This window comes from Gracilinanus agilis, chromosome 6, assembly GCF_016433145.1.
Source record: "Gracilinanus agilis isolate LMUSP501 chromosome 6, AgileGrace, whole genome shotgun sequence".
Taxonomy (NCBI): domain Eukaryota; kingdom Metazoa; phylum Chordata; class Mammalia; order Didelphimorphia; family Didelphidae; genus Gracilinanus; species Gracilinanus agilis.
In genome coordinates, this window is record NC_058135.1 from 272,374,320 (window position 1) to 272,392,181 (window position 17,862).

General features: G+C 39.8%; 1 protein-coding gene across 1 annotated transcript in view; it reads right to left on the minus strand.

Annotated features, from left to right (window-relative positions):
• Positions 1-206: 206 nt before the first annotated feature.
• Positions 207-17,862, minus strand: part of AGBL2 (AGBL carboxypeptidase 2) — an 88,762-nt gene continuing 71,106 nt past the window's right edge. Inside the window, exons 14-20 of the mRNA XM_044682389.1 lie at positions 17,689-17,817; positions 16,616-16,732; positions 13,210-13,282; positions 7,801-8,013; positions 4,536-4,578; positions 2,967-3,053; positions 207-1,306 (exon numbers count right to left, since the gene is read on the minus strand). Of these exons, the coding sequence (XP_044538324.1) occupies positions 1,075-1,306; positions 2,967-3,053; positions 4,536-4,578; positions 7,801-8,013; positions 13,210-13,282; positions 16,616-16,732; positions 17,689-17,817 (894 nt within the window). The 3' untranslated portion in view covers positions 207-1,074. The remainder of the gene's footprint in view (positions 1,307-2,966; positions 3,054-4,535; positions 4,579-7,800; positions 8,014-13,209; positions 13,283-16,615; positions 16,733-17,688; positions 17,818-17,862) is intronic.

Genomic DNA, 17,862 nt, shown 5'->3' on the forward strand with positions numbered 1-17,862 from the left:
CTGGAGAAGGAAATGGCAAACCATCCAGTATCTTTGCCAAGAAAACTTCAAATAGATCATGAAGAGTAAGACATGACTGAAATAACTGAACAACAACAAAAATGATTGTTATTTAGTTCTTAGTATGTTTTGGTGCCTTATGTTAAATAAGAATAACTGGTATTAAATAGGTTAAGATAAAAATAACATATGTTCAGAAGCAAAACAAGTCTTTATTAAAAAGGGAGGACAGTTAGAGGATGGCTTACTTCCCTACAGAAAAAACTGTATTTAAAGGGAAAATGCAGTGTGATAAGAAAAATACATTTCCTGAATAGAGTGGAAAACAGTATTTGTCAAAAATACAAAATGATGGACTATCAAAAGGAAATGGTTTCCTTGGTCATCTTCAAGTACAACTTATGGTAGGAATTGGATTTGCCTCTGACTACAGAGACCAGCAAGGGGGAATGTAGAGTCCATTTATTTTTGACATTAGATTGTGCTTTAAAATGATCCTTGTGTTTGCTTAGTTGGTAAAAATGAAGTTCCTTGGGATGGTACTTGAGGAAAATCATATAGCCCAAACCCTAACTTTGTAGGGAAAGACACAAACACTGGAGAGGAGAATATTATGGAAGATAATTGAGAAACAAAACAAGACAAAACAAAAAGCAAAACACCTCAAAATACCACACTGATTTTTTTGGATCAAATTGAGAGATTTCTCCAGAGAAGTCTCTTCCCTGTCCTGCCTTCTCCACCTTTAATTTAAAGTTTCCAGAAAAATTCTTACAGTTGGAGCAGATTACAAATCAAATTCCTTTTTGCTTTAGATGAACCCAAACCAGTATCAAGGGAGAGGAAATTGACTGCAACTTTTTGTCTTTAATTTGTCCAAGCAGCAGCTGCAAACTGCTGGGAATAAGTGTGCCTTGTTTTCTGTTTCCTTCATAACTTGTATTGTGAGTATTCATTAATATCTTGTGACAGGAAGCATTCCTACAGAGAACATCCTTCTGTCATGCTATCTTGCCAGTAACACAGTCTGAGAAGTGAATTCTCTTCGAGGCATTCTTTGTCTTTTTCAGATCTTTATTGGATATCACTGAAGATTAGAAGCCATGTTTTCTGTTTGCATTGTTTTCCCCTTTCTCCAAGTAGACTGTGTTGTTCTCTCTTAGTCAGGTTAGATCTTTCCAGAAGTTTCCATATTTTTCTCTTTCTTTTCCTTTTTACAGGATTCTGAGGGATCTTAGAAGTCAGAGAGAAAGTTTTACCCGGCAGCACGGACAGAGCAGTTACTTTTGGAATCCGGAACAGGGACCTGATAGAAAGGCACAAATAATTGTCCTTCAGCCTCATTCCTCATTTTCATTGTAGCTGTTCCATTTCCCATATAACACTGAGGCCCTTTCTAGACCTGCCTTTTCATGGGGGGCTTTATCCTGCCTGAGGAGGAGGCCTAGCCTTTATACTTGAGGTTACATGCATTCTCAAGGCCATATAAGGCTTTCCTTACTGCTCTCCCTACACTGCCTCTCCTTCCGAGTTCATAGACTACTCTTGGAAACTTCAAGGACTAATCTCACTTTTCTTGTCACTTGGACTTAATTTTATCAGAGTATTTAGAACTGGAAGGAGCCTTAGAAATGACCTAGACCAGCCCACTCGAGACTGACTCAGTGAGGAAACTATAAGTAGTGCAAACCCAGATCCCCTAAGTAAGCAAGCATTTCAGCAGATTTAGAAACAAAATTCCATCTGCTAAGGAGGAGCTCCACATAATGCAAAAATTAGGCTTTCACATTGTGATAAAGTTGGATAAATCCACATTAGCCAACTGAAAAAATTGTTTAAGTTCATGCTCACCTTTTTGTGAGAAGCTCCTTTTTGATTTTTCCCCAAGACTTATAGATAAGAGTGAGGTTGCTGAACAGAGCACAGAAAAGCTGCTGACTGCCCCCTTCCCTGCTTGGATTCTTGAGATGAGGGAAGATGGGAACAGGATTTGGGAGTGGGGGGGAGCCTGCAGCTGACTGAGAAGTCAGCCACATTTTTTAATATCCTGGCTTATATCAATCAACCTATTGAAAATGCCAAAATTATTAAGAATTGACTCTATGTAACCATATCTGTCAGATATTATTGGTAACTAGTGCATTGAACAATACTGTATCACACAACTAGGTACCGCTGGACAAAAAGGGATAAGCTATTGGGAAAGGGATGAATCACTTAATAAATGAAAGCTTCTGGGTGGCACACCATCCTAACCATGGATGTGTAGTATCTACCCCCAGGGAAAGGACAGATCTCCATGGTGTAACTAAGGCAGTCATCTGGATAAAAGTAAATGTCTGCTCTCCCCAAGCCTCTGTTGTAACCTTTTCTGTGGGAGAAGCAAGGAGACTGGGTTATAAGAAGGTTGGGTAGTTCATTTTCTCCTCTTTAGAACACTGGGGTTTGGGTAGCGCTGCCAGCTATATGGGAGAGGGTGGGGATCACCAGACCCTCTAAAATAAAGGCAATGCAAGTATAGCACTCATGAAGATAATGGAGGAATCTCTCAGGAACTGTTAAAATTTTTATTACCTGGCACAACTAAAGCCTAAGGCCTTTGGTTCTGGATTGGATTACTTTAAATGAGAAAGGAATCAAAGGTAATCTGGCTAATAGCTATGAAAAAAATTTCTTGAGGAAATATGGCAAAGACCCTGGGAGTTTGGGAGAGGGAACCCCAACCACTTGCTCCAATAACTCCTATCAATAGAGGATTATTTTTAATTTTCTTAAAATTTTCAAAGATTTTGAAGCATATAAGACATTTCTATTTAGTATTTGAATGCATTAAAAGATATGATTTAAGATGATGTACAGACATATTAGTGCCATGCTGAGTATAACAACATTTAGACTTATTCCAAATCAGAAAGGGCTTCTGGAATAAAATTGCCACCATAGACCTGATGGGAGTTAACACTCACTTTGTTGTTGTTATGTTCTTAAACTCCAGGACCCAGGTGCTCCATGAGCCTGGTTTTCTATTTCTGTGGCTGGAAGACAAAGGCTTCCTACAGCAAATTAAAAAAAAAGGGGGGGGGGAACTAGTTTCTCCCTCTAGAAACAAATGTTATGGGGCCACTTGGTATACACCAGGCAGAAGGACACCAAGAGCAAAGATTCTTATTCCCATTTACTGATGAGAAAAATGAAGCAGCTAGAAGAGGAAACAATTTGTTCAAAACTATGGCTTCATTGGTAAAGGAACCAGAACCTGGAGCAAGGGACAGCTGGCTCCAAGGGTAGCTCTCCTTTATCCTAGCTGCCTTTTTGCTTGTGGTATCTGCCCTCAGTGGTGTCCATGGAATTATGCAGTTGGCCCAAGCAAGCTAGTTACATATGTATACAAGGCTTCAGAGAGTGACAATAACTATTCTTAAATCACAGCCTTCTGGATCCTTGCTCTGGAGTGAGTAAATTTAAGTAGCAAACCCCAGGATAGGGAGAGCTTTCAAACACAGGTTCTAAAGAATCTGGAAACACAGTCATTACAAAATAACTATAATTTATTGTCTGTCTTATACAGAAAATAGTCACTCTTCCCTCTTCTCCCCACCCTGCCATCCCAGGGCAGAAATCCTTTTTTTTTTTTTTTTTTTTTTTAAATAACATTTTACTCAACTGCCAGTAATTTAATTTGCCTCTTTGGGATTTCTGGCATTGTTTTTTCCTCTTGTCTATTTGTGACCAGGAGTGTTCTACTACAGTAATACCTGATGCTGCAAGTACTTCTCTCCTGCCACACATACACATTTTCATGATCCACTATTCAGTCTCCTGTCATCTTTGTAAAGTTTCTGCTTAGCATCACATGTTCAGCATCACAAGCTCAGCTCAGATGGTGCCTACTGTGGTTTTCCCTGTTTCCCACGGATGGTATTTGCATTACTGGATCATGCAAGAAAATGCCCAGGCCTGGGTGCTGTGGGTAGCAATCCAGTATAATGATTATTAACCAGCAGAGATAGTCATTAGTTCCCAGTATATTGACCCATATGTTTTTTGTTAGATTTTGTTAGATAATGGTGCTAATTGATACTTTTCTTCTCTAGAGTATACTTCATTCTTTTAAAAGTACTTTCTTGTACATCATCCAAACTGATCCTGCTAGCTGCCACAGGGGGTGGGCAGGGCAGCTATTGTCATTCTCCATAAGAGATGAGGGTGTTAGAAAGTTAGTGGTGTGCCCTAGTTGACATAGCTACTTTTTTGGCAAACTGGTGACTGGAGGAGATTGTCTTGTGACATAACGGTTTTTCCTCCGTGCCACTGGTGTTAGTTCTCTACTAATTTGGGCCAATAGTCATTGATAAGACCAAAAGCAATATCTGGAATCTTTTTTCGCCTCCTGTTTAGAAGCTACATCACAAAACTCTTTGGGAGCTAGCACAGGGTCACACATGATGGACATGACAGGTATTGTTAGGTGGAATGTCCCTGGATAGTAATTACTACTACTACAAGGTTAATCTTCTCACACATCTCTGTAGTACCTCGGTGTTATAGAAGATGGAGTTTGTGATGGCGTCCACTTGCCTGGATGGAGTTGGAAGAGAGGAGATAGACTTGATTAACATGGAGAAACAAACTGAAGCTTTGCATTGCCTTTTTTATAAAATACAGTGAATTATGTGCTCCTGGGGCCTTTGGCCTAGACTTGGGATGGGCGAGAAATGAAGATTCTTCTAATAATGACCATCATGATAGGTTGAAAGAAAAATATTTTATCCTCGGACCTGTCTGTTCTCAAAGGGATACTCCTTTCCTCAGCCCTTAGTACATAGACAGTACTAGTATATAGTAGATATTCAATACTTGTTTCATTTACTAAACCATTTATTTGCAAAACAGTATGCTAGGCACTTGGTTGGGGGAGTGAGGGGGAGAAGGAATAAAATTGTAATTAAGAAATAGTTGCTATCCGAAGGGAGATTAAAGTGAATGTCATCTTGGGACTCTAAGCTCTGGTCACCTTTTATAGTTTCTTAAATATTGTTTTTAGCTTGAAGATTAGTCTCTGGACTTATGTACATATACAAATATAGGAAATAAAATGGTTCCATGATACTATGTCACATTAGTAATCTGGTATCATGGAACCATTTTATTTCCTATATTTGTAGGGAAAACTGACAAACTGGCATTTTCTAGTTGGTGCCCAATTATAATGAGGTATGGGCCTTAGGGAAAATGTTAGTGTATCTCTGACACAAATACCCTTAGTACTACTAAGCACTGAAATATTCCAGGGTTGGAGTGGGAGGAATTGAAATTGGTCTAATAGCTATAGTATGCCTATCTTCTTCAAGAATCCTTGAGAACTATCTCCTTATGATGACCAGCAATAGACATCACTGGATTGAGAGCTGGAAGGAGCCTTAGAGAGCTTGTCCAGCCCTTCACTTTAGAGAAGAAGAAATATCCAGAAAAGTGGTGACTTGCCTTTGGTCTCACAATTAGGATGGAGCAGAGCCAGATTTCAAACCCAGGGCTCTCCCTGCTCTGAAGGCCTATCGCACTTACAGTGAAGATTTCCATGTGAGTAGCCTCTCTCCCAATTATATGTATTATGAAATGTCAAAATACTTTTCACTATAGATGTATGCCAATAAGGATACTTGAGGATACTGCTTTAGAACTAGCCTAAAATCAATCCCAATTGAGGACATTAAGTAGGAATCAAGCCAAGAGGTGGCCCAAGCAAACTGGAGAAAAAAAGAAACTTGAGGCCATTAGCATTTCTAGGTAAGGAAATTAGAAAAGAACTTGACTCAGCCAATATAAACTGACAGAATATGAACTAATTTCTGGGTCTGGAAAAAAGATTTCTGGTCAGAAAACCCAGGGATTAAGATGTAGCCCATGCCAGATGACTGGAGAAAAGAATCTTGACCCAGACTTGGGAGTTCACTCAGAAAGGGCCTTGTTTTCCTTAGTAACCAAGAGCTCAAAAACAGAAAAGCTAAGAAGAGACAAGACAGAATTAAGCACGGCATCCGACTGGCCTCTAATAGGTCTGGGTAAGTTGTCTAGCTTTTTGGTTTTTGTTTTTATCTCAAGAATCTCCCATCATAGTAGTCTGTGCATGACAGACAGCTATTGGAGAATAGTGTTCTGAGGAGCACAATATTGCCACAGAATCCTAGGCTCTTAAGAGTCATAAAACCAAACATACATTCAGCCTCATGTTTACCAGACCAATAGTCGATATTCCATGAAAAACTGATGCTAGTCCCATTTCCCTTCTAAAATACTATGTAATTATGTGTGTCTCAGAAGAGGCAAAGGAGAGGGAATCTTGACCCTGGGCTGTCAGCTGTCCAAGACTGGTGCACAGGAGGAGAGAAACAAGAAATAAAAGCCCTAGGAAAGCACGTGGGGCTGGCCCAGGCTAATGACTTGATGGTAAAAGAACTGGACATGGCAGCCTCAGACATATGGTGGTGGATGTGCATGTATCCTGGTCAGCCAAGGCTGGTGGGGGTGGGGGTTATAAGAAAGGAAGAGTAGGAGATTAGAGAATAGGATACCCCACTTCTAGTTGCTCCCCAAGCAGCCAATGCTGCTTCTACCTTCAAGTTCATTTTGCAGAGAGGGAGATAATCCCCACCTGTGCTAGAGGATGTTTTACTTTCCCCCTTTAACTCGCCCCTTTGCCCCTCTCTTTCCTTCCTGACAAAAGGAGGGACCCTTGAAAGGATGAGGGTAGTGAAGGAGCCTGTATGTTGGTTGCTTTCTTTCTCCCTGGAAACCCTCTTTAGAAAGGATTTTCTCCACCATGAACACAAAGCTCTCTGTTAGGTATGGTCTACAGGCCAAAAGCAGAGCCCAAGCTGTAAAGGAATCATCTTTCAGATGAGTTAGAAATATTCTTGCTTCCAAAAACACCGGGGAATTGGTTGAGAACATCCCATTTCTCAAAATATACAACAGCCTGTCAAGGGCAACCTATACCCTTTATCCTGGTATTTGTGTGCAGTTGATTACAAGTCAAAAAGTTTTGTATGACTAAATAATCTTGAGAAAAATTGACCAAGTCTAACAATCTCATTTTACAAATGAGGAAATTGGCGCCCATTTAGGTAAGGTGATTTCCCCAAGGCCACATAACTCCCTGTTGGTGCCAGAGCTAACTTGAGAGCTCACTATTCAAGGCTCTTTGTGCTGATTCCCACAGTTCTAATCCTTCCTTACAGATAAGGCTGACCAATGAGACTCGAGGGATTTTAGAAGCTTAGATTTAGAGCTAGAACAATCCTTAAAGCCCATCTAGTCCAACTGAGGCTCCTAGAGATGAAGTGACTTGTCCATACTTCTACAACTACTGAATGGAAGCATTAGAATGAGAATCCAGGGCTTCCTGACTCCCACTTCCAACATCCAATCTGTCGCCTCCACCTCTGCAGCCTGGGCGGGAGGGGGCCAAGGCATGAAGGCCATCATCTAAACAAGAGAATCATGGCTTCCTTAAGTGGAGCCTGGACAAGGGCAATGGCTAATGAGGAAGCCGGCTAGTTCAGCATTAATCCTGTATGTACATGGGCACTAGGAGGTTTGATCCTAGTAGGGAGGACCCTTTAAGTGGTGAGAGTGCTTATATAGCTGCAACTATTACAGACTGACAACCCATCTGCTATTAAAGTCACCATCACACAGCTAGCATACAGGTCTTGGGCCCAAGCTTCCTATCTCCAAGATTAGCCTGTGTCCACTACGCCATGCTCTCACTTGTCCCTATCGTGCTTATTAAATAATTACCTTGCTGAATCAGACTACGTAAAATCGCCTGTTTCTCACAGCCCTCTTGGCTCAGTTGCAGAAAGAGTGGAGGTGGGTACTGCTTAATTGCTATAGTGTTCTTGCTTCGTTCTGGAGACACTGAAGAGATGAGCAAAGACTGATGGTGGTTGATGTCTGGCTGCATTACCAGAGAGTTTTGGTACCTGCACACCTTTTCCTTCCATGAATATGCTGATAAGAAACAAACAGAAATGTCACCTGTACCATTTACAAATAATCTGGAACATAGCCCGGTATGTTGACAGAACAACAAAGTCTTGTTTTGTCCTCTAAGGCATTCTTCACACGAGGCCAGCCTTTTGTGTACTAGAAACATTTGTGTCCTTTGAGATGAAAACCATAATCTAGTAGTATTTGAAAAGCCTGGGAAATTCTCCGGCTGCAATCAGTGCAAGTGCTTCTTAGGTGGTGTGTTTATATACCCCCAGCACAGACAGTTAAAGGCGATGTAACCTGGACACTCCACAACAGACAGCTAGCAAAACTCCATGATTTAAAATCTTTTTATGATAGGCAAACTCCTGATTGGGAGAAAAAAGACAACCTTTGTTCCCTCTAAGATATATATATATAAAACAGATATAGTTCCCTTAAAGAGGAAACTAGATCAATCAATTGAATCTAAAGTTCTAGTTGAAAGTTTTCTTTTGCTTTATTACATTTTTCATCATTTTACATACGTATACTCACATGTATGTAAAATGATGAATATGTGTATGTGTATATGTATTTAGGTTTGGGGGCCAACTTCTGTTCCCAAAAACAGAAAACTGGGGTTCACAGTTGGTCCAAATAGTGAGGTTTCTTCAGTAGGTGTTTCATTGAGATTCAAAACAGTCATATATTCACTAGACCAGGGGTTGGCAACCTTTTTGGCCGTGAGAGCCATAAATGCCACATTTTTTAAAATGTAATTTCGTGAGAGCCATACAGTGCTCACAGTGCCGCTCCTGTAACAGCACCTGAAAAAAAATGGACTTTATGGCTCCTGCAGAAAGAGCCATATCTGGCCCTCAAAAGAGCCAGATACGGCTCAAGAGCCATACTTTGCCAACCCCTCTTCTAGAATCTAGACCAGTGATTCCCAAAGTGGGTGGTACCGCCCCCCTGGTGGGTGCTTCAGTGATCCAGGGAGGCGGTGATGGCCACAGGTGCATTTATCTTTCCTATTAATTGCTATTAAAATTTTTAAAAATATATTAATTTCCAGGGGTGCCAAGTAATATTTTTTCTGGAAAGGGGGCAGTAGGCCAAAAAAGTTTGGAAACCACTGGGCTAGACCTTTCAAAAAAAACTTTCTTAAAGTACTGTTGTTTTTTTTTGGAAAACCATTAAAAGCGAACTTAAAACAGTATTAGTGAACACTAGATTTCATGGTGATATACATGGAATAAGACCTAAGAGCACAATTTAGAGCCTTAAATAGAAGTATGGTCTGAGGTACAATTTGGTCCTTTTTGCCTTTTTCCCCCTCTGTGAAGTTGGGAGAATTATTTAATTTCTCTAGGCCTCAATTTTCTTAAGTATCTGGCTTGGATCCCTTTTGTTGTTAGTATAGTGAAATCTATAGACCCTTTCTCAAAATTGCATTTGTAAATGCATACAATAAAATACATAGGATTACAAAGGAAACCAATTATATTGAAATACACTTATTGAAATATAAAAAAAAAATCATGGACTCCACATTAAAAAAGCTTTAGAAGCAACTAGGTGCCTTGAAGGATTGAAAGCCAAGCTTAGAGATAGGAGGTCCTGGGTTCAAATTTGGCCCCTGACCCTTTTCTAGCTATGTGACCTTGGGCAAGTCACTTAACCCCCATTGCCTAGCCCTTATTGTTCTTCTGCCTTGGAACCAATACACAGTATTGCTCCTCAGATGGAAGGGAAGGGTTATTTTAAAAAAACAACCTTAGATTAGATGATTCTCCAGGTTACCTTCTAGCTCTTATTCTATGATTCTATCTAGGTTAACCTCAATCTAGTCAGGCTTATCCTTAGACTTGATTAGGATATTCTTCTCTACTTTGGGGGTTGAGAGGGAGAGGGGAGTAGTGCCACAGTGCATAGAGTGCTGGGCCTAGAGTCAGGAAGACTTAGTTCAAACTCAGCTTCTGGCACTAATTGTGTGACCCTGGGCAAGTCACTTAACCTCTGCAGTTTCCTCAGCTTTAAAATGGAAATGATAATAGCACCTATCTACCACACAGGTTCATGTGAGGATCAAATGAGATAATATTTATTAAAAGGCCTTGGCATAGCTTCTGGCTATATAAATACTTATTCTCTTCTCTTTTACTGAATTCTTTTTTTCCCCTTTACTGAATTCTTAAAACAGAATTGAAAAACTCTTAACCCTAGTTTATTCTTAACTTTCAGGCTTTTAAAAATCAAAATATTCCTATGCTGTTTTTCATAGCTAGAAGTAGTTAATTTATCTTGACTGCTTTGTTAGAATTAATGAGACTAGTCTTTTTTTTCAGTTTCTATTTGAGTAAACTAGAAGATTTTTAAAATTAATAACAGTAATGATGATTACTACCCAAATGTTTGGTTGTTTCAATTGTGTTGGACTCTTCCTGACCCTATTTGTGGTTGTCTTGGCAAAGATCCTGGAATAGTTTGCCATTTCCTTCTTCAGCTCATTTTCAGTTTAAAAAACTGAAACAAACAGGATTAAGTGACTTGGCCAGGATCACACAGGCAGTAATTATCTGAGGCAGGATTTGAACTCGGGTCTTCCTGACTCCAGACCCAACACTCTATGCACTGTAGCACCCCCTAGCTACCTCTAAAGCAGAGGAAAATATTCTAATCAAGTCTAGGGATAAGATTCTGGCTAGATTAAAGTTAAGATGAATACAGTCCTAGAATTAGAACTAGGAGGTAACCTGGGGGAATCAAATGGCACTCTGTCCACATCATTACCCAGCTGCCTTCAACAAAATTTTTTTGGTTCAATGATGATACAAGACCAGTTGCTATGAGAATTATCAGAAAAAAAAACAATAAAAGCTATGTAGTTTATTACTGAAGCCTGCAAACATTTTTGCAGCTACTGGATATCTAGAAAGACATGATCTAACGGTGATTCTTAGGCTTCAGAAGTTCATTAGCCTTCATAAACTAACAGCTGACAAACAGAACATGGTCACTGGCAAAACTTGCCCAGACATAATGTGGACCCGTAAAAATATAAGAACAATGCTTTTACTAGATGAGGCTATACCACTGTAGTCTCCCAACAACACGGAATGAAAAACTCTCAAAATACAGAGATCTAAAGGAAGAAAGCAAAGCCGTGTTGGAACACAAAGTGCATACAGATAGATGCTATGTAAGATTTAAAATTAATACCCAAATATTCCAAATATTATATTTAATAAATTTATTAATAACTTGAAGCAAGAGGAAAGTAAAAAGCTAGAGCAAAGAGGGAGCCAACCCAGCCGTGCACATGGGTGGGGGGAAAAAGGAGAGCCTGAGGCAGAGTTAAACCAACTATATACAAACGTAAGCACTCAAGGTGGGGATGAAGGAGGAAAGGGATGCTGGGAGATGTCCAAAGGTTCAAGATTTTCTAATTACACACCCTTGTATCTTAAGGACTACTAGAGTTGTTCCCAAGATTCTTTTAGTGAGTCTATAGAAAATGAGTTTACCTCCCAATTTGTGGTTGATGTGGTTGTTTAGTCATTTCAGCCATGTCTGACTATGACCCCATTTGGGGATTTTTTGGTAAAAATACTGGAGTGGTTTGCTATTTCCTTCACTAGCTCATTTTACAGATGAGGAAACTGAGGCAAACAGGATTAAGTGGTTTATATAGGGTCACACAGCTAATGTCTGTGGCCAGATTTAAACTCAGGAAAATGAGGCTTCTTGACTCCAGGCATCTATCTACTAGTTGCCCTACCTCCCAATACTTTTATTCAATGACAAAATCAGTCATCTTATCCACTTTCGCTATACTATGTCCATTGGGTAAGCATCAAAGAATAATAGTTGATAGTTATTTTTCCTATGACTGTTTCTATATGAACTCCATTGAATGAGATGAAGAGAACAAAAAACAATAGCTCTTTCCTGTGGTCAAAAGAAAAAGATAATAGTCTTAATAGAATGTTCCTTTCTAGGGCATGTGGTTCTCTTGGACTCCTTTTGCCTCATCACAAGGAAGCCAGTTTATTCTTTTGAAGAAGAGAGAAACATGTGGCACCCTCCCTAAAGGGTTCTGTGGTGGGACTTGGCATGCCATCCAATGATCCTAGCAAGTCTACCCCAGCTTCCTTTCCATTTTGACAAATGGCATCTGAAACAAAAGTTCTTGAGGCGTGGTATTATCAGGGAATAAGTCTTGCAAGCCACAGTTGCTACTTTGGCAGTGGATGGGGCTCTCATTCTCTGTGCCAAGAGTCAAAAGTCTCTTCTGATATTTGGATGGCCACCCACCTCTAACCATTAGCAAGCTAGTCAGCAGTGGTTGATTGGGGTGGGGAGGAGAGGGACAGAGAATGTGACTTAACCCCCATTTTCTAGCCCTTAATGCTCTTTTTCTGCCTTGGAACCAGTACAAGTACTGATTTTAATATGGAAGGGAAGAGTTTTTATAAAATAAATAAATAGGAAATTACAAATTTATAGTGTCAACAAACCAAAAACAACTGCTAGGTTAGAGAACCAGTTAGTTGAACACAGAATTTTAATTGAGTTACAAAAGCAATTACATTATTTTCTAGCATAACATAAGCAAGGTTAAAATTTGAATTGTCCATGAGTTGCTTACTCTGTCTAGAAGTCTACCTTGCTTTAAGCAAACATGATCTATTAAAAAGAATTCAGAAAGTGGGGTAAGTATTAACTTGGAGTAGCATTCACCACAGAATTCTTTTAAGTAGAATGCGTTCTAACTACATATGGCTTGATATACAAAAATGCGATTTATGTATCATTTTTAGGGAATAATTTATTACATAAAGCAAGGTAGACTTCTATTGGAGTTTAGTAAACATGCATTTCAATTCCCAAGAAGGAATTTTTATGTACATCATGGTCACATTTTGATGGAAAATAATCCATAAGACATGATCCTAGAAAATATATAGATTAAAAATAAAATATAAGAACAAATGTATGACCAATATAATATTTAGTCTACTTATACAATAACATAATTCTTCCCAGATTACGTAATATATCCCATACCTAATCAATATGTCTACCAGGAAACACATCATTTGTGTTTGCAGTGTTATTTGTAACACAGAGCATCAGAGTCCTGTGGATATATATGAGTGTGAAAGGAAGTCTGGAATAGGGGTATCTTGTTTGCAGGATATCTGTTCCTAGACCTGATTTGCTTCATACCTGAAGTTACCTCGTTATTGATGGTTGTACCCTTCCTCCGAGGGTCTGCCATTTTAAAACCTGGTTTCTTGCTCTGTATAAACAAAATATTGAAAGTTGAATTCACTTTATATTGAAGTCCCTCCCTTCCTTATAGCCTTCCTCCCTTCCCTTTCCCCCTACTTGAACACTGACTGAACCTCTTTCCTGATATCCCTTGCTCTCTCCTGTTCTTCATTTTCTCCTTAGACTGTGAATTTCTTGAGAGCAGGACCTGTTTTGGGGTTGCCAGAGTCTAGCAAAATGTCACACACATTAAGTAAGGATTGTTGAACTTAGTTAAATGTAACAACTTTTAATGCTACACCTAGGGCTGGAAAGCATCTATACCGAGAAGTATTTGTATTTTTTCCCAACTATCTACTATTCAGTATACTTTGTAACAAGTCTTAAGCTGTATGATTCCCCAACTAGAAGCACATTAAAGGTTGGCCATTGGACTCTGACATGGGTTAATGGAAAGGAGAAAGGAGAATCTCATTCTCAAGGATGAGAAGCCAGGCCTGCAACAATGGTACTTAGACACAGACTATCTTAAAATTGGCTACAGAAAGGACACCAAAGAAGAGAAGAGAAAGAATTTTCATTTGTGTAAAAAAATGAGGTTACCTCTTATATTTTCAACTGAGTTCACCTTAAAACTTTTAAAAATTTAAAGGACTAACTACTTCTTAGGGTATCATAGTAACTAAGAAAGCAAGAAAAAAACAATTAGACAAACATAAGAGTGGGGTGGTGCTGACATTCACAGAGTCCTTCAAAGTTTGCAAAGCGCTTAATTTACTGAGCTCACATTTGATCTTCCCAGCAACTTCAGAAGGAAGTGCTGCCAGTTTTATTATCCTGTAGGAGGCTGAACAGTGCAGTGGGAGAAATGGTTTATTTGGAGTCAGAGAATTGAGTTCAGAGCCTAGCACTTATTACCTGTATGACCTTGATCTAGCCACTTAACTTTTCTTCAGCTTCTTTAAATGTAAAATGAGGAGACTAGACTAGATGACTTCAAGGGCCTCTTCCAATTCCATGAGCTTATGATTTTCCATTTTATGGATAAGGAAACTACAGCTGAGAGATGCTAAATAACTTCCTACAGCTAGTAAATGCCAGCAGTGGGAGTCAAATCCAGGTCTCTGCTGGCTTCAAGCACAGGATTTTCCCTGCTATACCACAGTAAACTTTAAAAAGGCATGACATTTCACAGTCTAATTTTGAGCAACACTTCAAGAATCCCTCTAATGGTACAGACCAGGACTCTTCTGTCTTTATAAACCATCTTCATGAGTTGCTGTGCCCTCCCAGAATCTGTCCCCTGGTGGCCAACTTTCTGGTGTTGTACCTCTTCACACTTAGGGAGGACGGTCTTTGGGTTGGTCATGGTCCAAGTACAATTCAGTCCATCCTTGCTACTCTAACTGAAGCTTCTTCAGCATGGCAGGGCCTGCCAAGGCTTATGCTTGGCCCTTTTAGGCTTTGGAATCCCAAGTCCATCTCCCCAGCAGGATGAGATATCAGAGTAGCTATTAATTTGTGTTGAAAGTACCCTTCCCAGAGCAGCTCGGTGGCTCAGTGGATGGAGAGCCAGGCCTGGTGTCAGGAGGTCCTGGATTCAAATCTGGCCTTAGATAATTTCTTAGCTGTGTGACCCTGGGCAAGTCACTTAACCCCATTTGCCTAGCCCTTGTCTTTGTGTCTTAAGAATTGTTAGTGAGGCAGAAGGTAAGGATTTTGTTGGGGAAAATCCTTCCCACTGGGTTATGAACACCATGGTATGCTACGGAACACTAACCCTGGAGCCAGAAGGCCTTAGCCTTGCCTTGGGTAGGGATGGGGATGGGAATTGACCACTGGAACTGTTCATTGGTGCAATAATAACATGCCTGGACCACATAATAAAGTTCTTGTCAAGACCAAATGAAATGACATGAGTCCCCAGTAGCAGCTATTGTGACTGATCTGCTGCCCCCTTTTCACTTCAGATGGGTGGGCTCGTCTACCACGTGGCACATTCTAAGGCTGGCTCCCATTTCTGTCAGCTAGTAAGTGCTTAAGGAGTACACATTAATTCGATCATATAATTTGAACAAAAAGCTGGCCCCCATTCCTGAATTTCATTTAAAATCCTGGGCCAATATCAATGAAAAGTATGTATGACTTTATCTTTATTTTATTTAGTTTTCATTCTAACTATTAATTCTAAGGCAAAAGAGAGGTAGAGTTAAGTGACTTGTCCAGGGTCATACAGACTTATCTTTGTACTTAATCAGAGATATGATGGTCAGTTTTGAGTGAGTCAGGGAGCTATCTTTGTTTTTTCCACTTAACTGTAATAAAAAAAAAAGTGAAATAAAGTATATGTTCCATTTAATCATGTGATTAGTTTAAAAAAATCCATGTTTTATTTAAAATGCAAATTAATCCTCTGTGATAGATAACATTGGTGGGAGGACAGGATACAAAAATCCCAAATGAGAGGTTGAATCCAAGTGTATGGAGCCAGTCAACCTGAGTCCCCTTAGTAGTAGATGGCTGGGATTCTTAGAGTAAACTGGAACCATATTATGTTGGACAGAGAGCAGAATTCAGGAAAAGACATCATTATTCTCACAGATACACTTTCTCTGATTCTGTTTTTTTGCTATCATCTGGGATTGTACTTAAGAAAGTGGAGTTACAGAAGTATTAAAAAGTTAGCACTAGCTGACCCAGGAGAAGAGCTGCCAAACTATACTTTCTTCCTTTCTTTGAAGTGGGGAGAAGGAAACTGGGGGCTGAATACTGCAGATACTGTCCAACTTAATTCTTGTGTGTGTTAGTTCTGCTGAGCTATTTTTTCTTTTTGATTATATGGAGGGCCTGATAGGTGGGGGAGGAAAGAAGGATATGTATGGAAATGAAGATGATATAAACATAAGAGTTATCAATAAGTTTCCTTAAAAAAAGAGGAACAGTGGTTCTTAATTGCCAGGTAAATGATAGGCTACTGATTCCCAAGAACAGCCCTTCAAAGAGATCTCAGTGTTTTATGGCTCCATCTCTGGTTGCCCAGACTTTTGTTTCCAGAATAAATGAATTTATTGACAATAATTCTTAGAAGCCAGACTTGGGCCAATTTCAGCTCTGCACTTCCCTAACAAGGTGATTCTGGGCCACTTCCTTCAGAACCTGGGCTCTCTCTCTTCCTGCAAATGAACTGCTGATGTTCACATACCAGCTTTCCCTGAGCCTGGTGAGGAAAGCCCTTTGTAAACCTTAAAGTCCTATGGAAATGGGGTTATTCTCAGGAATTCGAACTGCTGAGGAGCTTTTCAAATTTCAGATGTTAGAGGGCTGCTGGTTTAGAGGAGAAACATTCCAGTCGAAATCTTACCTCATTAAACTTTGAGTTCTCATTTTTCACCCGGGAGGACTTTTCATTTGTAAGGGCCTCTGAACTTTTGAAAAAGATGGACTGCTTTTTCACCACAGGGGCAAATTCTGGTTTTTCCTGGTACAATTATTGGAAAGAGCATGTTTTTAATCAGCCTAAAAACACACGAATTCCTATCTCTGGTATTTGAACTGTTGCAGTTCTAATTACTGAAAAGTGAAATTTTTAAAAGGGCTTCAATGAGTCTTTGAGGCTCAGGCAGAGCCGTCTATGCCCAAGTATCTTGAATCTGTGGAAGGAAGGCCTATGTTTCCCAGCCCCAGACTTTATCAGAACAAAGTCCTTGGAGACCTGTCCTGAGACAAAGACCAAAATAACCACACCCTGGGCCCATTTCAGCTGAGGCTGAAATGAAGTATCAAAGGGCTCTGGCTGCAATCCGATCCAGAGGTGCCAGGAGAATTCCCTAGTCAAGGGAAGGCTTCTGTGCCCAAAGAAGTTGTCCTCAGAAGCCTATAGATGAGTTCTGAAATCCTTTTATCCAAATTGATAGCAAAAAACAAAAAAAAAAACAAAAACAAAAACCAGAATCAGAGAAAGTGAGAATAATTATATAAATATATGTATAGGGAGCAGCTGGGTGGCTTAGTGGATTGAGAGCTAGGCCTGGAGATGGGAGGTCCTGGGTTCAAATGTGAACTCTGGTACTTCTAAACTGTGTAACCCTGAGAGAGGTCACGTAAAACCTATTGCCTTGCTCTTACCACTCTTCTATCTTGCAACTAATACACACTATTGATTTTTAAGACAAGATGAGGGTTTTTAAAAAAGCACATCTATGAGAATAAATATACCAAACACTATGGACTGAAGGAGCTCTCCCTTTGGGAGTGAGATAGAGCTTAACCTCAAGCAAGAGCGGGAGTCCCAGATCTCATCCAAGGGAAAACTCCCTAAAGTCTTTAGTTGGTATGGCAAGTTGGGAGATGGTCAGGGCCATGCTCCTCAGTTGGACTTTCCTTTAGGACCCTTGCCTTGCAACTCTGAAACTAGATAGAAGTCGACCATTGCACTTTTCTTACCTGGCTGTCTTCTGTTGGCTTAAGCTCCTGGATAAACCTGGTTCTCTGATGTATCTCATTTCTTTGCTTTCTTGTCTCTAGTGGTTTCTTTTTCTTCTTCAGTTTTTTCTTCTGTTCAAGCTACTCCAGGAAAGAAAAAAGGAACATCTTCAATCATTTACTATC